Raw genomic sequence first — 23,617 nt, forward strand, 5'->3', positions numbered from 1 at the left:
TTACAGAGGAATTGCTTCCTGTTACAGAAAAAATCAATGAGAATATACATGGACTAACAGATTAACAAAAGCTGCAAGCTGAAGTGAAAATGATTCTTGCATTGTGTCTATTGGAATGTGCAGCAGCCTAGAAAGCAAGGTGCTGGAGATTTCAAGGTCTTCTTTGTTAAGGTAACTAAGAGTAAGAACAGGTGCATGTATACTTGCATGTACACCAATGCTAGTAGCATAGTGAATAACTTTCATGGATTTGAAGTGCTGGTCAAGTCATCAAAGAAAGGCAGATATTGCGGGGATATCAGAGACATTGTGTCACTCAGATATAAGGAATGCAGAATACGGGGAGTACAATGTGTACAGACAGGATAGGAAGGTGGCGAGTTTAGGATCTTAGTTAAGAAGCACCTAAAAGCTAAGGCAATGTATCCAGTTGAGGATAGCCAGTGCAGTGTTAGTCAGTTTGGTGCAACATAAGCACTGGGAAAGCAAAAATGAGAGTAGGAGTTTGTTATAGACCTAATAGCTATGAATACAACCAACAACTATACAGAGGTGGGGGCTAACTTGCCAGATATTGACTGGAACTTGTGGGTTTATTGGATGACTGTTTTCTACAACAGCAGCATGTTAGAGAAGCAACACAAGGGAGTAATACTTTTGATCTGGTTATCAGCAGTGGTTATTCATGCATTAAGAATCTGCAGATAAAAGAACCACTAGGCAGCAGTGATCACAGTGTATTGATGTGGGGTTTACTTAAAGATGTAACTACCATTAAGGGTAAAAAGGGAAGGGTTATTGCTTTCATAAAGGTAACTACAGTGGTCTCAGACAGTTTTTGAATACTATACATGGGACTTATTAATGCTGTTACCATCAGCATATTCTAAATGGGAAGCATGCAGGGAAATAAGCCTGGAAGCTACTAAGCTTTCATACCAACTATGAAATAATGTTACAGACTTAGACCTAAATGGATGTCAGATGAAATAATGAGACACATTGCAGAGAAGAAAAATGCAGTGGAGGTATATAAATTATCTGAAGATACAGAAGCCTGTGATAGATATAAACTAGTCTGAAATCAAGCCACAAAGGATGCTGGACAAGCCAGGGTAGATTATGAGAAATCTTTGGCAAAAAATACAAAGAAAAGTAGCAGACTTCTTTTCTTATGTAAACATTAGAAGGAAGAGGAAGGATCAATTTGATGTTAATGGTTCAACTTCTGATGATCCTGCTCAGGTTTCTGACGAGGTGAATAAGTACTTTGCATCTGCATTCACACATAAGGAATTCTTTAGGGGAGTGAATGCCAAAAGTTTATTAAACTTTATAATGGAAATAAACAATTTTGTAATGACTGAGAAGAAAGTGGAATAGAAATTGCTAATTTAATAAAGGGACCCAATTATATTAAGGGAAACAGCAAAGGAGGTAGTAGTAGTAATGGCAAATGATGCAAGAAAGCAATCTTAAGTTAAAAATGAACAAAAAATGAAAAGTTAAAAATAGAAACCTTATTGCTCAAAAGATAAAGGGCATTCCTGATGCTAATGACAAAATTTTAAAAGAATTTTATTGGAACCTGTGAAAAAGGTGTAGGTCACTCATCCATAACCTCTAAGAATTTGTCTAGTTCTCCCTTGAATTTATTCAACCCATCCACTTGCCAACAATAGAAGGAAGCCTGTTTCAACAAACAGGCTTCCTTCTATTGTTGGCTGAAGGAAAACTTCCACACCAGCTGGCTGAAGGCAAACTTCCACACATCTATCCTGCAACCATCCTTCTTCAACATAAATTTATCCCCCTCATGTGTAGTCTTAGCAATTGGATGTGCCTGGTCTCAAAACTCAGCAATTTGCAGAACTGAAGCCTTTCTGTATAAGAGCACCCTTTTGTTCCCTTCAATCTTATTGTCCTTCTCTGCACTTATTAGCATTAGTAGAGGCATTTGATGCAAGAAATTGTTACAGCAGTTCTGCATCCTTCCTGAAGTGAGCTTTCTGGACCTGTGTATAGCACCCTTGATGCCACTTAATCATGGCCCTTTTACAAGGGGATAATCACTTCATTATTCCTGCTAGCGAAGTTAGTAGTAGTAGTAGTAGTAGTGACGGCACATGATGCAAGAAAGCAAGTGTAGGAGCTTATGCAGCATCAGCCAAAAAAAAAAAAAATCACACCATTCCCTCCAAATGCCTGTCCAGTTCCTCCTTAAATTTATTCAACTTATCAACTTCCACAACGACAGATGGAAGTTTGTTCCAGCAATTAACCACCCGCTGGCTAAAGGCAAATTTCCGCACATCTATTCTACATCTGTCCTTTCTTAATTTGAACTTATGTCCCCGTAGGTTGGTAATCTGAACAAGTGGAAGGATCCCATCAGAATTCAGCGTGCTCAACCCATTCAAGGCCTTATAGACCTCAATCAGATCACCGCGCAGGTGCCTAGTCTCCAGCCACTGCAATTTGCAGAACTTAAGCCTCTCTTGGTAAGAGAATCCCTTCATTCCCCTCACCAATCATGTTGCTCTTCTCTGTACACGCTCAAGCAAATCTACATCCTTCCTAAAATGAGGCCTCCAGACCTGTATGCAGTACTCAAGGCGTGGCCTGACCATTGCCTTATACAGAGGGACAATCACCTCCTTTTCCCTGCTAGCAAAATTCCTATATATCATTGAAAAAACCTCATGACCTGCCCTAGCAGCCTGTCTGCATTGCTCAGAAAACTTCATATCTGACTGCACAATTACTCCCAGGTCTTTTTCATTTTCTACCACCTTAAGTGTAGTACCACACAGTTGGTACATTTCTCTGGGGTTACTTCTGCCCATATGCAGTACTTTGCATTTGTCAAGGTTAAACTTCAGTTGCCACTTCTTAGCCCATCTGCCCAAATTATCTAGATCCTGTTGCAGTAGCACACTGCCATTACTGTCATTAACAACCCTGCCAACCTTTGTGTCATCTGCAAACTTCAACATTAAGCCTGATATACCTTCATCAATATCATTGATAAATACACAAAACAACAGTGGACCCAACACCGAACCCTGTGAGACTCCACTAATAACATTAGTCCACGAAGAGCAGCACCCATTGATTACCACCCTCTGTCTTCTCCCACTTAACCATCCTTTTATCCATTGTAGCAACTTACCCTTAATACCATTCTGCTCCAATTTGTACAGTAGTCTTCCATGCGCAACAGTGTCAAAAGCTTTCCTGAAATCCAAGTATATTAGCATTAGCATTAGTAGAGGCATTTGATGCAAGAAAGCAAGCTTATGCAGCATCAGCCAAAAAAAAAAAAAAAAAAAAAACCACTTCCACTTCACCCCTCTGTTCGTTCAAAATACCTGTCCAGCTGAGCCTTAAACTTATTTAGGCTATCAACCTCCACCACAAGGGATGGAAGTCTGTTCCACCAACCAACCACTCGCTGGCTAAAGGCAAATTTCCGCACGTCTATCCTACATCTGTCTTTCCTCAATTTGAATTTATGCCCTCTCATCCCAATATATGATATCAAAATTATTTTTCGCATCCAGTTCCTTTGTGACCACATCATAATAACCAATCAAATTTGTCAGACAAGACTTTCCCTTAACAAACCCATGCTGTGTTTGAATTATTGCTGCAGTCTTGTCTAGATGATCCTGAAATGCATCTTTAACCAGTGACTCCATTATTTTACCCGGAACAGAAGTTAAACTAACTGGTCTGTAATTACTTGTGTCACCCTTCGATCCACCTTTGTGAATTGGGGATACATTTGCACATCTCCAGTCCGTGGGAACCTCCCCTGAGTCCAAGGATGCTCTCATAATTATGGCTAAGGGTTTTCTTAGTTGCTTTGCCGCCTCCTTTACTATAACTGGATAGATACCATCCACCCCAGGCGCCTTTCTTATGTTTAACTTCAACAATTTCTCCTCCACTTTGCTCTCAGTTATTACAAAATCATTAAGCACACTGCTACAATTTGATAACCTTCTTCCATTTTCAAACTGTAATAATTCCTCACGTGTGAATGTAGATGCAAAATACTCATTCAGTTTGTTTGCTATCTGAGCAGGATCATCAACAGTCGAACCATCGATGTCAAGTGGACCAATCAGATTCATCCCCTTCCTTTTAGAGTTTATATAAGTAAAGAAATCCTTGCTGTTTTTCTTAGCATCTTTTGCCAAAGATTTCTCGTAATCCGCCTTCGCCTGCCGAACCTCCTTTGTGACCTGATTACAGACTAGCTTATATCTGCCACAGGCTTCTGCGTCACCTGATAATTTATATGCATCCCATGCATTTTTCTTCTCTCTCACGAGTCTCATTAGTTCATTTGATAACCATTTAGGCCTAAACCTTGAACAATATTTCTTAATCGGTATATAAAGTCTAGTAGTTTCCACGATTAATTCCTTGAATGCTTCCCACTTAGAATTTACTGTTTGTAACATCGTCAGTTGATCCCACTGTACAGAATTTAAAAACTGTCTGAGACCACTGTACTCCCCTTTACGGAAGCAAAAACCCTTTCCTTTACCCCTGACGGTAGTTACCTCTTTGAGTAAATCCCACTTCAGCACACTGTGATCACTGCCACCTAGTGGTTCCTTTATCTGCAAATTCTTAATACACGAATGATCACTGCTGATAACCAGATCAAGAGTGTTACTTTCTCTGGTTACCTCTTTGAGTAAATCCCACTTCAGCACACTGTGATCACTGCCACCTAGTGGTTCCTTTATCTGCAAATTCTTAATACACGAATGATCACTGCTGATAACCAGATCAAGAGTGTTACTTTCTCTGGTTGCCTCTCGAACATGCTGCTGCAGAAAACAAGCATCCAATAAATCCACAAAAGTCTGACTAGTGTGTGAGTGACCAACCCACAAGTTCCAGTCAATATCTGGGAAGTTAAAATCCCCCATTATAAGACATTCTGATTTACTGGCCCACTCTATTTCTCTGTACAATTGTTCATTGTACTCATTCAAGTCATTAGGCCTATAACACACTCCTACTCTTATTTTTCCTTTCGCTGTGCTTATCTCACACCAAACTGACTCAACAGAGCACTGTTCATCTATATTAACTGGGTGCACTTCCTTTGATTTTATGTTTTTCTTAATTAACAGCATAACACCCCCTCCCTTTCTGTCCTGTCTATCCTTTCTGTACACATTGTACTCCCCAAATTCCAGTTCTGCATTCCTTATATCTTTGTGACACCACGTCTCTGCTATCTCAACAATATCCGCCTTTGATGTCTTGACCAACACTTCAAATTCATCAAATTTATTTACTATACTTCTAGCATTGGTATACATGCAAGCATACATGCTCCTATGCCTATTCCTTGTTACCCTAACACATCCCATATACCCAACTATTCCATGATGACTGCCATCCGTCCCTGAAACCCCCAACACCCCTCGCTCCAGGTCACTTCTTATTCTAATAGAAGTTGTGCAAGAATCACCTTCACCTCTGCCTGCGGTTAAACTATTAGTCTTTGTATCCCCCCAAAAGTTTCTGTATATCATTGACAAAACCTCATGAGCAGCACTGCTCAGAGAATTTCACATCTGACTCCACATCGACCTTCACACTTGAACATCGACCACCAGGTTGTTTTCATTCTTTTTTCAGGTAAGGAGGTGAGCATGATTATGAGAGCATACTTTGATTCAGAGGAAGTCCCCATTAACTGGAGACGTGTGAATGTATCCCCAATTCACAAAGGGGATCAAAGAGTGGCATGATTAATTACAGACCTGTTAGCTTAACTTCTGGTCCAGAGAAAATTGTCAAGTCACTTGTTAAAGAAGTAAAACAGGCCCATCTAGACAGGAGTGCAATTATACCTCAGTCACAGCATGGGCTTAACTAAGTAAAGCTGGGCTCATCTAAGTAAAGATGTAACTGTTACATCTTCAATCACCTAGATCTCAGTGTTATGTATTGTAAATTTCATTAAACTAATTATTTAGCATTATTTACATAAGTTTGCATGTTCGTTTCTATATTTACGATTTAATTTTCTGTCATGCACATCCTTCACACATCACAGTTGATATTGTTATTAATCCTTTCACAGTTTCTGGATTGTGCATTGGCTCATGCAAGTGAGTTCTGGAACATGTGAGCCTTGGATGGTGAATTTTCTGAATGCATGTGAGTTTCCAACATCAGAATCAAATTATTGTCAAAAATAAAATCAGAATTTAAAAAAAAAAAAATTACAAAGAAATATGAAGAAGTTTGTTGTTACTTTTTTTTTTATGCAATAATGACCTCCAGCTATTTTTATATCATGTTATTCAGTTTCATCAATTTACAAACTTCCGGAGAATTATTTGATTTCAGCATTTTTATGGAATACTGCCATTAACAAGTATACAAGCTTCTCTTTCAATTTTCAAAGCTGTTTCCTTACTGCCACCTATTGTAATGTGTGTGTCTACAATCAGAACCCAAGATAAGGCATGGCTTTTGAAGATTTTTAGAAAATTCATACATAAATATGGCATTATCTGGAATAACTTTGAAACATATACATACATATTCCACTGCATCCACATATGAAAAAATGTATGTATATACACTGCCCTACCATTAATATCCGGACGCCTGCCTTTAGACACAAAAGAGCTTTTATTGCGTCATTTAATATTTTGTGCTGAAACCTTTTGCTTTTATGATGGCCTTATCTTCGCAACATACTCTCAACCAGCTTTTTATAAATGTCAAGTGATATGTTCCTCCACTCAACCATTAACACGGCCACCATTTCGGCCTTGTTCTTTGGACAATCTCAACATGCATGTACCCGACAATCCAATACATCCCAAAGATGCTCAATAGGGTTCATATCAGGATTCTGGGTTTGTTGTTGTTTATTCGGTTTTTAGGAGCATTAGCAACTAAGGCCGTATTGCTCCGTAGGATTCTGGGCTAGCCAATCCAACATTTCCACGCCCCTGTCCTCAAACCACTCTGTTATGACCCGAGTATGGCATGGTGCATTTTCTTGCTGATACTGGTATGGACTTCCCCAAAGTATTGCCATAATGTTGGAAGTGCATAATTGTCCAGAATGTCCTGGTATTGCACAGTATTCATGGTTTTGTCAATAACAACTAATGGACCCAAGCCAAACCATGAAAAGCAGCCCCATACCATTACACTTCATTGTTGGGAGGATACAATCAAGAAGGAACTGTTCTCCTGGCATTCATCACACTCAGGAATGGCCATCAGACTTGTAGAGTGTGAACCTCGACTCGTCCGTCCATGTGACTGTTTTCCACTGCTCTACAGTCCAGGATTCATACTCCTTACACCATATTAATCGGTGTATAGCATTTGTTGAGGTGATCAGTGGCTTATGAACAGCTGCATGACTATTCTAACCCATATCATGGAGTGTCCTTCGTATTGTACTAGCTGACGTTAGTCCCACGACTCTCACAGAGGGTTTGTGTGACTTGAGACAATGGCAGATTACGATTTACGGGCACAGTTCTTCGCAGAATTCTTTTGGCCTGTTCTATTAGTTTTCACGGTTTACCAGGCCGTTTTTTGGTAGATTCAGTCCCATTCCTCTTCCATTTGCATATGACGTCACTTACCATTGACCTAGGGATCCCCAGAGTGACTGCAATGTCTTGTACAGAATGCTTGCTTATGTGGCATCCTACTATCATTCCACGTTGGAAGTCTTAACTCTGTTGAACATGTCATCTTGCATGCCCACTTTTGCAATTGCTTGTTTAAAGCACAGTGTGCATATTTATAGCAGGTTCTGTGACATGTTGCATGCATAGGACCTGTTTCCCATCCATGGAGGGGTGTCCAGATATTAATGGTAGGGTAGTGTATATATGCATACTTGTAAAAGAGTTAATGTGAAAGAGAGGTTTTAATATGCTTCTCCCTGCAAAAAATTGGATCTCTGTATTTGTGGGAAAATGTTGACTGGTATGGAACTCAATTATTAACTGCTTTCTAATAGTTTGTACTTTGGTATGTCATTATCGTTTAAAGATTGTTGTTATAATTCATTTTTTGTAGCTGTTATGGTTTATTATTTAAAAAGAAATTTACTTGCAGAACATTCAGTCAACTAACTGGCAAACCATGAGGTTTAAACCACCTCCTCCTCAAAGTAGCATAGGCTGGAGAGTAGAATTTCGTTCCATGGAGGTAAATTCCTATTTCTGTAGCATTAATTTTTCTCAAGTATACTTTAAAAATTATTAAATACAAGTTGATTTTTTTTTTTTTTTTAATTTATTCAACCACTTCAGTGTTGCTTAAATAAGGGTTTGGATGAGATCTTTAACTACTGCTACTGAAAAAAATTCATTGACTATTTGCACTCTTATTTGATTGGAATCATTGTCCCTTGCTTGGTGCATAATGGCCTTTAGCTGCCATTGTGCCGTAAAACATACAACAACAACAACCTTTCTTGCTTTCTTAAGAAGTTTGGTGAGGTTCAGTGAGCATATTCAAACATATCTCGTTTAAGGTTTACCATGCAAATTAGGCAGTTGTCAAGTAAAAAAAGAATCTTCTTGGTCAAAAAGTGTGTCCTGCATTGCTTGCTGTAAATGTACTAATGTATCTTTGAGCATTTATTCCTGTATGCTGTCGCAAACAACCAAAAGTGGGCAGTGACAATTGAAAAACACACTTGCATCAGTTTGCCTCTGCTTGGCTCGGACTGAGACTTCCTTGGTGATTAAAAAAAATACATGGATATATATTCATGAATGCAGTACGATGATTGATTGGCCCATGCATGAAAATGTGAATGCAGAATCAGTTTCAAAAATTTTCAATGGTTAAATGTAATTTGCCTTGTAGTCAGTTTTAAGTTTTTTTGATGTTGTGTTTGGCTAATTCATTAAGAATGGCTTTTCTTTTACAAGATTGCATGGGATTAGACAATGTTCATTAACTGACTTTTTTTTTTTTTTTCTTTAATCTTTATATTTATTGTTCTTGATTTGTTTATTTTATTAAACTTTAATACTTTTGTACTCATTCGGTAGTTACAATAATTTTTTTTCATTGATATGTTTCCCAATGTTCAAGGTCTTTTCTCTGATGATTATAATTTTTAAAGTGTTTTAAATTTGATATTGTAATAATTTTTGTATGTTATACAATTTTGTTAAACTAACCCATACTAAAGGAGCCTTTGAAAATCTCTAAGTATACAGCAGATTTATGAGCTAGAAAAGGTTTTGAGAAGCTCTTACCTAAGTGGTGTTCTCGCACTGCCTAGGCCAATGTCAAAAAGACATTTTATTCTTTCAGTGCATACTTTGCTTAGAAGATAAGATAAATAATCTCATCATGCTTAACTATTATGATATGATGGAAGATGGGGGAGAATTTCCTAAACATCATTATGTTTAGGAAACTGGTGTTCCCATTTCGCTTAAGAACTGTCATCTTAGGAAAGACCATTTTTACATAGTGAAAATGGCTCAGATCTTGGAGGAGGTAAGACATTAATAAACTACAGCATCTTTTCCCAATCACACTTTTCCCTGACAGACTTAGAAGCTGTAGCTGCTCTGTGAGTTTCTTTTACAGTAATCTCTCTATATTTACCTTACCCTGTCTATATAATGAGAGACTTTAATGCCCATCAGACATTAGACAGATGAGGATAAGATCTTAGAAAGCTTTCTGAAAAACTAATGGGTATTAAACTAATATAAGCAAAACTTGGTTATTCTCTCCTCCACATTGCAGTACATCACTCATGGCATACGGAAAAGATTGTTATTCCCCCCCCCCCAGTAGAGTTATAAATGACTCCATAAAGTTCTGTGTGTAGTACAGTTCATACATATCACACACACACACACACACACACAGAGATCACTCCAAAATAGAAGACCATTTTGGTGCAGTTGTCATCCTTCTCTTCTCCACTCTCTACCTTACTACCACTTAAGTGGTATATTTACTATACATTGTTATTGGTTTAGAGGGATTAAAATTTCACAGCCTTTTATTAGATAAATTGATTATTTAATTATTTATAATTTACTTTAATTATTTATATTTTACTTTAATGTACCGGTAAGTTGTCGATTTTTTCGTTTTTTCCGTTTTAATTTCTGGAGGGTATCATACGGAAGTGTTCCACGTACTATATTGAGGTAAACTCCTCTTATTAATTTACTAACAGCCTTTTATTGTATTATTTTCTCAGTGCACTTCTCTGTCTACAGAAAATAAGGGCATGTTTCAACCATCCCTTGAATAAATCCGATTGTGGTTGGTATGTCTACTGGAAAAAAGCAAGGCAAAATAATATTATTTTTCTGTATACCCTGTCTCACTGATATATCTGGTAATGAAAAACCATGATTAATGTTAAAACAGCTGTAGAAGCTATCATTCCATCTTTTCACATCCTTTTACAGATTATAAATGCCTTATAAGGCTTTTATAAGTGTGTGAAGCAATGATAAGAGAGCTAGTGACTGGTAAGCAGAAGGTGATAATGAACTTTTCCAAATCAAATCTGACCTTTTTCTCTGGCATCCAGTATGTGTTCAAACAGAAAGGAAGTCAGGCTTGTGAGATTGCACTCACTCTTCTTACCAGCTCTGAACCACCAAACTTGGCGGACTGCAATGCTCAACTCACATTACCGTACATCCTCATTGATTGTCCACTATACGCAGGGATTACACAAATTGCCCTTTTAAGTCAGACTACCCAAGCCCCTCCATTTTTGAAGCATCTCTTTAGACAATTGATCTAATGTGGTTAGACTTTCTATGTTTTTTTTTAAAAATTAATTGCTATGATAGTATATGGTGCTTAAACTTTTATCTTGAACTATGTACTTTAACATTGTGCATGGCACATTATGGTCCTGGTAGCCCATGTGCTGTAAAGCCTACAAACAACAACCATGGATCCAAAAATTTAAATATTGCTCTGTCTAAATCCCATATACCACATTTCGAACGCAGTATTTAAAAATATTGTACATTTGTTTAAAATAACAGGTTGATCATAATAAATAATTTTTCCCATATTTTATTTTATTTTTAAAGTAAATCTAAATAAATTGCTTAATTTCAGGTCCAGATGACTGAATTTGAAAATGCTGCCTTTGTAGTATTTATTGTTCTTTTAACAAGAGTTATATTATCATATCAGTTAGATCTCCTTATTCCTTTATTTTATTTTTAAAGTAAATCTAAATAAATTGCTTAATTTCAGGTCCAGATGACTGAATTTGAAAATGCTGCCTTTGTAGTATTTATTGTTCTTTTAACAAGAGTTATATTATCATATCAGTTAGATCTCCTTATTCCCATATCTAAAGTAAGTATTGTTGTTATTTTCATAATTAGTTAAAAGGATATTGCAATGTTAAATTTTAATTCTTCATTTAGGCAGATTTCTCAAGATCAGGCAGATCTTGGAAAGTTTGCCTAATTTCATATTTTAGAACTATCTGTAAAACAGGACAAATCTGTAAAATATCCTGGTTTACAGGTGGTTCTAGAAATTAAATGCATCCATTTAGTATTATATCTGGTTTGGAAATGCAATTTTTTTTGTCTAGTGCAATCCACCTGCCTATAAAATTGTTACTTACTGCTTTAAATTTATAAAATCAAATAAAATAAAGTTGCTGTTTTTAATTAGTGTTCATAAAGACCCCATGGAATGTTTAATAATGTTGTATTAGTAATGGCCACATGGTGCAAGGAAGCCTATGGCTTATGCTGCACCAGCCAAAAAAAATAATAATAAAATAAAATAATAAGAATAAAAAAATTAATAATAATAATAAGAAGAAAATTTTAAAAAATAATAATAAGAGAAAAGGAAATGGACAACCTATGCATTTCCCTCCTCCCTTAGGTAATTATCCAGCTGACCTTTGAATTTCCCCGGACTGTCAGCCTCTACCACCCATGTAACTTATTCCAGTAATTTATAACTTGCTGGCTAAAATAAAACTTCCTGCAATCCAGTCTAAACAACTCCCACCCTGTAACTTGAAATTATGGCCCCTAATCCTAGAATCATTTATAACCTTAAAAATTTTGCCCTTATTCATTTTGCTTATGCCTCTCAGAGCCTTAAACACCTCAATCAAGTCCCCTCTAAGTGCCTAGTTTCCAAGCTCTGCAACCCACATATTTGAAGTCTTTCTTCATATGGACGCCCTTTTTCCGATCTCACCAGGCGATTTATCAGTCTTTGTACCCTTTCAAGAAGAACAATGTCTTTCTTTAGGTGCGGCCTCCATACATGAACACAATATTCCAAGTGTGGTCTAACAATAGCCTTATATAATGGAATTATGGCATCCTTATCTCTACTAGCGATTTTCGATAAATCATCAATAGAACACCATGGACCCTCCTTGCAACCAGTCTACAATGCTGAAGAACTTCATATCTGACCATATCATAATACCCTAGTCCCTTTCCTCCACTACCAGCTTTAGTTCAACTCTGCCAAGTGTATAAGTTATTTTGGGGTTACTGTTCCCAAAGTGCAATACCTTACACACTTTGCTGGATTAAAGCATAGCTGCCATTTTTCTGACCATCTCTGAAGTCTGTCTAGGTCATTCTAAAGCTCTGTTTGGCGGCAATCATTAACTACCCTACCAGTCTTTACATCATCTGCAAATTTAGACATCACACCCTCTATCTCTTCATTGATGTCCTTTATGAAAATCAAAAGCAACAATGGTCCTAATACTGATCCTTGGGGAACCCCACCCCGTACATCAACCCAATCTGAGGAATAACCATTTATCACAACCCTCTGACTTCTGCCCTGAAGCCACCTGCTATCCATCTAATTGTGATTCCAACCTGTTCCATCTTATAAAGTAACTGCTCACGTGGGACTGAGTTAAATGCTTTGCTGAAATCCAAATAAACGTCAAAATTATTCCCTAAGTCCAGCTCTTGAGTGACCCTGTTAAAATAGCTAACCAGATTAGTTAAACATGATTTTCCCTTTGCAAAACCATGTTGAGTATCCTTCAGAATTCCATTTCTATCTAAGTGATTCTGAATTCCACCCTTGATCATAGTCTCCGTGATTTTCCCTGCTACTGGAAGCTAGACTAACCGGGCGGTAATTTCCCACTTCACTCTTAAAACCACCCTTATGTATTGGAGATACATTGGCACTTTTCCAATCCAACGGAATCACTCCCAAGTCCAGTGATGCTCTCATAATTAGCCTCAGTGGTTCAGTGCACTCACTTGCTGCCTCCCTTAAGATTATAGGGTAAATGCTGTCAACCCCAGGCACCTTACTGGCCTGTAGGCTCAAAAGATTTTTCATTAAATAAATGTGTGAAATTTCAACATCATTAATTGCATTTTTTTTTTCAACTTCACTCCCAGAATTTCCCATTGATGTAAAGGGTTTTTCTTCTGTAAAGATCACTGAAAAGTAACTGTTGAGTTCATCTGTAACTTGCTGGGGTATCTAATACTATCCCACATCCATTACATAAGGGTCTGATCTGGTTTGCCCTTCTCTTCTTTGCATTTATATATGTGAAAAATTTCTTATCCCCCCCCTTTGCTCTCTTTGCCAGCAATTTCTCATAATCTGCCTTTGCCAGCCTAACCTTTTCAGTGGCATTATTACAGATCAGTTTGTAACTGTTATAGGCTTCAGTACATTTTATTGCTCTGTAACTTTTCCATGTCATCTTTTTCTGCTCAAGTAATTTGGCAACTTCTAGTGCAATCCACCCGCCTATAAAATTATTACTTACTGCTTTAAATTTAAAAATATAAAATAAAATAAAGTTGCTGTTTTTAATTAGTGTTCATATAGACCCCCATGGAATGTTTAATAATGTCGTATCATGTCATCATATCCCTTCTATCATATCTAAACAAGATATGAAGAAGAGGATGGTTATGTTTTTGTGGTTTGTAAGTAGCAAATTGTATGGTAAAGCTGAGTGTGGTATGGTTTATAGAAACCAAATCAGATATGCAAACTAGGTTTATTTGGATATACTGGAGCAATTTCTGTTCCCAAGGCATGGCTTTCAACCAGATGTTTCCTATTAATGGGATGGGTCTCCCACTGTTCAAAGCCCTTGATAAACATTTTCCACATCAAGAGACAATCCATTGGTCCCCACATTCACATGACATACACCCCTGGGTTTCTTTCTGTGTGGGGAGGGTTATTAAAATTCTCTGGTTTGTGTGACCACTATTTGCAAACACGAGAACTATGAACCATGATCAATGATGCACTGCAATAGTAGTGGCCACTGCTAACATGCTTAGAAGGATACGGCAAGAAATTGAGTATAGACTGTCCTGTTTTTTAACATATAGTGTGTGTGTGTATATATATATATATATATACAAAGGGTACTAGGAAAGTTTTGCAATACAGCTTTGTTTATTTAATTTTTTCAAAGTAATTTCCTCTACATTCAATACACCTCTCCATCCTCCGAAACCAATCTTTAAACCAGTTCTGCTAAGTTTCACTAGGGAGTAAAGCACACTCGTTGTCCCAAGCCCGTAGAAGGTCCTCATCACTGGAAAACCGCCTCCCTTTTAGCTTCATTTTCACATGCGGGAACAGTGCAAAGTCGCAGGGAGCAAGGTCTGGACTGTAGGGAGGGTGCTCGAGAAGTTTCAGTCCTGTCGTGGTCAAATATTCTGTGCAGGCTTTGGTGCGGTGAGCTGGAGCGTTATCGTGATGGAGGTACCAGGTGTCCATTCTTGACTTTGGCCGCAGGTTCTTCATAGATCCAATGACTTTAGGCAGGCATTGTTCAGTATACCACTTAGCTGTGACTGTCTTCTGCGTGTCCAAAACGACACGTTCCACAATTCCACTCGATTTGAAAAATACAGCTATCATTTTCTTCTTTACAGATCGGGATTTTCTGACAATTACGGGTGTGTCGTCATCATCAAAGACCCAAACTTTGTTTTGAGCCTTGGTCGGCAGATCGTAATAGTACAGCCAAGTCTCGTCACCTGTCACGATGTTGTTCACATACCGAGATTGTCCCTTATCAAACTTTTTTAACATCTCCCGGCACCAAGTCACACGTCGTGTCATCTGCTCTTCAGTCAGTTGATGCGGCACCCAGAGAGAACAAAGTTTCTTCACGTGCAAATGAGCTTGCAGAATCGAACGAATTGCTGGTGCATTTAGGCTCAAAGTATCCTCTATCTGTTGGTAGGTCACTCGCCTGTTTTCGTCAAGCATTTTCCTCACAGCAGTAACGTTTTCCTCCGTAACTGAAGTTCGTGGCCTTCCCGGCCTCTCAGAATCCTCCAGAGTGAAATTTCCCCTTTGGAATTCTCTATACCACCTGAATATCGTTGTACGAAGTGGACAATCATCATCTAGTGCAAGAGTCATTTCTTCTAAGCACTGGTCTATGGTTAAACCACGCACGAAATTATACCGCAAAACTGTCCTTATCTCATTTTGTGACCACGATGCCATCGCAAGCACTTTACACTCTCACTACTAATGAATAACTGAGCCCATCGACTTGGCACGGCGGCTACTATGCATGTATGAACATGTCTCAACATGCAGCAACAAGCAGCTTCCTGTGATTCATTGTTGCATCATATTGCAAAACTTTCCTAGTACCCTTTGTATATATATATATATATTGAAGTGTATTAAAACATGCAGGTATAACCATTCCCTTCTGTTCTGTCTGGTTCAGACATGGTTAAACATTCATGTTATTAAGGAACTTTATGAATACGCTATTTTATTGAAAATATTTCATATGCTTTATTATTCTTATTTCAGGTGGACGCAAATTTGCAAGAAGCTCAAAAACGAGATGCTGTACAAAATGGGCGGTTTTGGTTTAGGAAGGATTTAATGACTAGTAAGTTTGAGTCATAACTTACAAAGGTAGAAATTTTAATAATTAAAATGAATGAATTCCATCTTGTAAATTGCAGAAAGTATGTGACATTTCTTAACTTTTTATATTTTAAATGTAGAATTTTTATCATTCACGAAAAGTATATGAAGGACTTGCAGTGCATTAAATGCTTTTGGAGTTGGATGAGAATACTTTATTTAGGCATCAAAAAATTGGATTTAGATGTAAATTTCAGGAATATCAGTGTTTTAGCTCTCATTTGAACCTTTTCCCCCACCATAAAATAATTTCTTTTGTTATGACCATCAGTATTCAGTTGATTCACATATTAGTCCAGCCAATTAAAATTAAAGGCCTGACGTAGCCGAGTGGTCAGGAGCGAGAGTGCATAGCACGCGTTCTTTGAGTGGACCGGGGTTCAAGCCCGTGAATACTAAATATGATAAATATTTGTATTGATGATTTATTGTAAACTCTACTGACTTGGTTGTCGTGCCGGAGTATAAACAGAAAATTAATTTATTTATTCACTTATTTGTATTAAACTATCATTTTTATTGGATAGGATATGGTGAGCAATGTCATTGCCATAAATTACCAGGAAAGTCTGTGGCATGCTAATGTATTTAAGCTACGTTCATCTTCCTTTTGCAGATTGCCAACTATATAAGCATCTAAAGGCAAGGCAATAATATTGAATGTAATACCAATTTATAAGCACCATGCATTAAAAAAAGATGGGAATCAGCTGACAAAAATAAGTAGCCAGTTAATATGTATAAATGCAATTTTAAAGGTGTATCTGACCAGCTAGTAACCTGACTTTAATTTTCCCATAACCCTTTAAGTTGTAGATAACAGATTTGTTGATAGAATTTTTCAGAAATATATATGACCTACTCCAAATGCAAGGGCACATTCATGCATAGTTCATGCCATTTGACTGCTAAATATGATGCTGTTCACATATTCTTTATCCTATAAGCTCCTCTGACCTTATGTCACTTAGCAGACTTAGTGGCCTTAGCAGCCCTTGTGCCATTAAACAACAAACCAACCAACCAACCAACCAACCTTAAATATATATATTTTTTTTTTATCAGTGAAGTCCTGTTTGCATTCTATTTTCGTTCCATATAGAAATGAGCCCTTTTGTAAGTGAGATTTGATTTCTTTATAATAAAAGGAGTGGCAGGCTACAAAATGCACATATTTACTCACTGTATAATTGGAATCTGAGCAGAAAAAGTTCCAGACAGGATATTTAGAATTATCACATGTACTATTTTCTATAGTATTGTTTCAAAGCTTTCCTGTCTTTATATATGATATGGAACGTTTTGAAATTGTCACAAATGCAGTTCCAGTTACACAGTCTGATGATTAATTGCAGACCACTCTATCAGCAGCAGCACTGCTAAGATGAACTGGCACTTCCGTGGCCAGGTGGTAGGAGCAGCAATGCATAGCACACGCTTCTTGATTAGACCGGGGTTCGAGCCCATGACCACTAAATATGCAGGATGCGGAAAGGTCAAGGAATGACCACCGCATATCCCCGGAGCAATATGGCCTTAATTGCTAATGCTCCTAAAAACCAAATAACAAACAAACAGCTAAGATGAATCTTACTGGTCATAGGAGCTGTCAGGTGAAGAATAACAGCTTTACATCCAGTGAGTTTCAGCTTTAATTCTGATAGTGTGTAAATGTAACAATTATCTGAACAAATATTCTGCTTTAATTGTACATTGCATTTGATAAATGATGTTTGTGATTGTTTTTTGTGGCTCTTTTTGATGCTACATATGTGACAGCAACAACTTTGCTTTTACAAGATTACTGCTGTCAAAAATTCTTTAGCTTGCTTGAGGGAAAAAAAAATTAAATGTTAACTAAACAGAATAACATTGCAAAGCATACAATTATTTTTATTATTAAGTTGCTAACAATGTAAGTCTTATATTTTAAAAAAAACTTAATTTATATGAGATACATCTTAAATTGCAGCAGTTGCCAGTTTGTATTAGGAGCAGCTTGTAGGAGACATAATCACAGTACTTGATAAATCAAGTACTGTATCACAGTACTTGATTTATCAAGTACTGTGATACAGTCGTAGTGCAAGTTATATCATCATTAGCAAATGTGCTCTCTTTTTTTGGGAAGTTATAGTCAAGTTCCCTTCTAGAACTTAAAATACACTTTTTTTTTTTAAAGTATGATTACAATTTTGTTACTTTAACCATAACATCTATGTTTTGCAAGTGGATCTGCAACAAATTTGTTGACTCCTTGTTAGAATTTTTCTCTTAATCAACTAATGATTTTTCTTTTGTAGGTTATAGTCCTCCAGAGGCAGCAGCATGTATGGCAAGTTGTGGTAGCTGTGAGCAGAGCGAATATACATTGATGACTATAAATGAAATCATCAATGGTAAAGATAATGAATTTCCTGGATTGATCCCTTTGATTAAAAAATTTCTCACCAGCGTCGATGTCGATGTTGATACCCAGTGTACTATTCAGCAGTACCTTCGATTAATCGAAGGCAGAGCATCAGGTATGCCTACTCCCCTTTCTATGAATATATATCCAAAAAAACATTTTACATTGTTCTAGTAAAAAAAAAAAAAAAAAAAAACTGCAGCCTTTATCAACCTGCTGCAGGGGGCAAGCCTCCTCAAAAATTTGTTGAGGGAAATGACCATAATCTGCCACGCTGGTCCAGTGTGGGTTGGCAGATCGACTGTGTTTAGTAGTCAGGGGCTTGAACCCCAGTCTACTCAAGCTTTGAGAAGACACAATGTGCTGGTACTAGAGCCATTCAGAACTGATAATCTAAAACTCAACTATTTCAATAGCACTGCAAGATTGCTAAATGAATCCAACAAAGGTTCTATAATCAAAAAGCTAGAAGATGAGAATAATAATAATATAATATGCTATTCACTCAGTAAACTGTAAATTATGATCAAACAAGAAAATATAATAACAAAGGTGTGAGAAATACACATCTCTGTCATCCCATCTTTGCCTAAATGCAAATCGCCTATATGATATTCCATTGTACATGCTGTATGAATCCTATTTATTTATTGACTGTAAATAGATCTCTAATTATTGTTATATTCCTCCTCTGTAAGGTTTAGGCTATTCTGGAGTAAAAAAAAAAGAGCGTGTGCTACTGCACTCCTGCTCATGACCACTCAGCTACAGAAGCCAGTTTATTTAATACAGTTGAGTTTGTCAATTTCTGACACTTTAATACAAATTGAGTCGATTAAAATGCACACCTGGCATACATAATTGTTGCACATGTACCTTATTTAGTTTCTCTTACATATAATTTTCCAGTGTACAGAATCATAATTACAGCATTCACTGCTTCTCAGTAGGGCCACCAATATCCTGGAAATACCCATTACATTGAAGTTGTGGCTTGACTGATTATGTTGTCACACATAATAAAGAATACCTCAATAATATCAGAAACATAGTTTTGTAATTTGGTCTGGAACTTGAGTATTGTTTCTGTACATTGGCTCAAGTATCTTCCCCACTCAAAAAAAAATTCAGAATGCGTGGTTCAGAGATTTTGGTAATCAGAATCCTTTTAAAATTATTCAGACACTGAAAAAACTCCCATGACATTGCTGTTTTAGTGTTCACTGTGTAAGCCATGACTCCATCCTTCTATAATCAGTGGTATTGCTGATTCACATCCACTTTTATAAGAAATTGTATTATGAACTCTTGATACACTTTTAAATTCACTCATTCTCTGAAAAACCTTGTCCAGTGATTTTCTTTCAGGGCACTGTATGCCAAATTAAAGGTTATCAAAGGCTCTTTTAAAATCTAGATTATCTACTTCTGTATTGTATAGTTTTTTCAGTTGACTGTGCCTTATTACTAAAGGAATTCATATTAAAATACTGCATTTGTTTCAACATATTCAGTAAACCACCACATAGCAACATGCTCTTTTCTAAATATTTGATCATTTCAGTTCATATACTACATTACCATGATTGTTTCAGTGCATGCTATGTACATCCATACGTTAAATGTACCTTTGACACAATTTTTGCTATGCCTTTGGGGAAGACTTTCTCAAATGCAGAATGATGCTAATCATTCAATATAGGTGACAGATTTGTCATTAGTTAAAATGCTAATAGGCTATAATACTTTAAAATGTCAACTGATTGCAATTGTTATGTGAAATTTATGCATTCTTAACATTGCGGGGGGAAAAAATTCTGATAAAAGTTCTACCACCACCATTTCTTTTTATAGAAAAGCCTACTGACTGAGAATCATGATAAATCTGGATATATTACAATATTATTGTTATTATTATTATTGTTTACTACATAATAACTTTTTATAGCTTTTAGTTACATAAACACCATTGTACTATCCCGTATCAGGCCTAGAAAGTAATCCTACAAAATCAGTTTCTGAGTGCATTTGAGATATTTGGGTTTTTTAGTTAAATATTAGATTAATGCAAAATTTGCAATGGCTCCATTTACAATATACTAAGGGGGTGGGGGGCTATAAAAAGATTTGTATTCACCGAGGAGTAGTTGTGATAGAATGATGATTTTTTTTTTTTTTATTTGATACCTTGAAATCTGTATAGCAAACCACAAAAATTTTGGTTTCAATCTGATAATTCATTTTTTTCTTTGCAGTGCTGAATGAAATGTCACAGTAGATAAAGTGGAATACAGATCAGTGGTTCTCTTCCTCTTGCTGCAAGGAAATCACCAAAAACAACCCACAAAGAAAGGGTTTTTTATGGGGAATACAACCCAGATTACAGGATTGTTGCATATTGGTATAACCATGATTAGAGTTAGCAAAAGCTTAAAATGCCAACGTTCATGATTGGTATAAACAGTTAAAACATGAAAGAACCCTCAGTGCATGATGAAGAAATCTCAGGACACCCAGACTGCTGTAACAGAACTGTTGCAAAAATTGAGGCTTTAATCCTGGAAGATTGCTATATTAGTGTCAAAGAAATAGCTGCAGAACTCCAAACTAGTGTAGGTCTGTGGAGAACATCTATTCATCAACCCTTACATATGAGTAAAGTGCCTGCTACATGGGTTCCCAGCCCTCTGACCCCTTACCCAGAAAGAAAGGGCACAATGTGCACATGAAATATTGTCAATGTGCCAGAAAAAACTGAAATATTGCTGCATCCTCCTTATTCCCCTGACCTCAGATTTCTTCCTCTTTCCTATGCTGAAGTCCTTTCTTCGTGGAAAATACCTTGCTGCTGATGTTGAGGTGATTTCTGGTTTGAAGGACAGTCAGAGGACTTTTGCAAAACTGGCCTGCAGAAATGTAACAAGAGGTGGCAAAAATGTGCTTATACTTATTTTTACACAATTGCACAAAATATTTTAAAAAGGAAAATGGAAAAATAATGCTATTTCTTTTGACTCAAAAGAACAATCTGAAACAAAAAAAACCTCCCATAAAAGAAAAGTGTTAACATACTTGTGAATCTCTTTTTCTCTCTCTCTCTCTCTCTCTCTCTCTCTCTCTCTCTTTCTTTTTAGTTGGCAAATTTTTAATTGACTGGCAAAGGCAACCAAGTAGCTTCCAATAAAAAAAAATCACTAATGAATCTAACTAAAAGTTTGATGATCCATGATGATATTTGAGACAATATGCAACTGCTTATTTTATCCTAAAAGTGAGGTGGTATTTTTTTTTTTTTTTTCCCTCTCTACTGAACTCAGTGTGTCTGATCCAGTATTCTAAGAAACAGAGAACTACGTCAACACATGTTAGTGCAAAATTTGAAATAGCCCTATTTACAGTATACTAAGGAGATGCTCCCTCAACCTGTGTTCAGGGTGCATCCCCTTAGTATATTGTAATATTGAGCTCACACAGTCTACCTAATATTTATTTAATGTACATGTGATGTAAGTTATGTTTCCATTTTCAGGTTTTCTTCCAAATCTGCTGCTTGGCTTCTTATTTAGATTCGATACACCCATTCCATTCACCACTCGATGTGAAGTTGCTAATAGAGCTATCATCTGTTGTGTGATGATGGAACTAAATAGTTCCAGAATTGGTAACAGCAATGCCTTGAGTTTTTAATGGATAACAGTTTTGCTTAATGGGTGATCTAATCCTTAAGCCCAAGTGCTGTCACCCATCACTGGGTGACCACTAAAAAATAACACAGAAGTTGTTATTGATTAGGCTTTTTCCTGAATGACTTTTAACTGCCACTGCAGTAGCTGCTAAAGAGTTTACTGATCTTGGAGGGGGGGGGGGCTCTTGAAGAAGGAAGGTAAATTTCTCAAATAACTATAAAACATGTATCTGTGACTAAAATGATAAATTCATTTTATTTCTCTTTTTAGGTGAGCTTCTTACTACAGCTAGGTGGATAAGGAATTTTATCCAAAGTCATCCATGTTATCAAAAGGACTCAGTTGTATCTGATCAGATAAATTATGATCTTCTGGCTCTTGCTGATAATATCCAGAGAGGTGTGGAAGAATGTCCTGAATTGTTAGGCCATCCTAGTTCTAAAACAAAAGAACACATTCCAAATGCTGTGAGCAAGGCAGAAGAGCAAAGTTGTAGTTTAAATAAATGAAGAATATGAACTGAGTTTAATTCCGTATAATGTATGATATTCGATGATGCCGGTGGGTCTTTCACTATTATGAACAAATGTACTAAAGGATTTAAAAGGTTGTATTTCACTCGTTGGCTCTGGAATTCTTTAAAATAATATTAAGATGAATATTATGATTATGAGGCATATGAATCAGTGTGGTATTGTTTCACATTTCAAAATATACCCATGAGACTAAGCATGTACATTGCATATAATACCATTATCTGCATACATATCTGTAAAAGTACTTTTTTTTTTTTTCTTGGCTTTGTTTTAGTAATTTAATTTAAATGTGATAAATAATGTGCCTATGTGAACTTAAATTCTTATGTATTTGAAAAGTGTGTGAGATGTAGAAAGGAGATAAATAATATATGTGATAATTTAAGATAATTTATTTTTCTAAAGAAGTCATAGCTTTAGCTTTACTTGATTTTCAATGATTAGATTCCAAAGGTTTAAAATCCTAGTAACTCGTACTTTAGATTTCTTTACCTCCTGATGAAATTCATTCCTTATAAATGGAAGGTGATTACTTGTATACATGTATATATTTGGCATTTTAGCAAAGTATATTTAGTGAGCTTGATTTATTTATAGATTTTAAGAAATCTACTTTATATTTTATGAATTCTGCATGTAATAAGAATAAGGTGAAATGTTACAAATTAGTTCATTGGGTTTAAGATCAATTCTGAACTTATGGCATATTTATGTTGGGCCAGACCAATTATTTTCAACCTTTTTGATATGTAAGGTTTCAGATTTTCATCTATAAGTCACCTTAAAAGGAAAGATAACAGTATGTTTTTATTAGCTAATTAACTTCAAGTAGCTAATCTGTTACATGGTATTTTATGTATTTTATCTTTATATGGCTTTTTTTTTCTTTTTTTTTTTTTTTTAATTCCATTTCATTTTCTTTCACTACCAGGGCTATTTCATAAGATCATATTGTTTTGGGACCGGTTGTTATGGCACTTTTATTTATTTATTTTTTTTTCCCA

At 36.4% G+C, this 23,617-nt stretch overlaps 1 protein-coding gene across 1 annotated transcript in view; it reads left to right on the forward strand.

The window, feature by feature from the left end:
* The window catches only part of Gclc (glutamate--cysteine ligase), a 103,668-nt gene extending 81,082 nt beyond the window's left edge, over positions 1 to 22,586 (forward strand). Inside the window, exons 11-15 of the mRNA XM_090384367.1 lie at positions 8,134 to 8,226; positions 11,284 to 11,388; positions 15,862 to 15,943; positions 18,285 to 18,506; positions 22,348 to 22,586. Coding sequence (XP_090240493.1) covers positions 8,134 to 8,226; positions 11,284 to 11,388; positions 15,862 to 15,943; positions 18,285 to 18,506; positions 22,348 to 22,586 — 741 coding nt within the window. The remainder of the gene's footprint in view (positions 1 to 8,133; positions 8,227 to 11,283; positions 11,389 to 15,861; positions 15,944 to 18,284; positions 18,507 to 22,347) is intronic.
* The last annotated feature ends 1,031 nt before the right edge of the window (positions 22,587 to 23,617 follow it).

The sequence above is a fragment of the Mastigoproctus giganteus genome, chromosome 11 (genome assembly GCF_048544385.1).
Source record: "Mastigoproctus giganteus isolate SK-2022 chromosome 11, ASM4854438v1, whole genome shotgun sequence".
In the NCBI taxonomy this organism is placed as follows: domain Eukaryota; kingdom Metazoa; phylum Arthropoda; class Arachnida; order Uropygi; family Thelyphonidae; genus Mastigoproctus; species Mastigoproctus giganteus.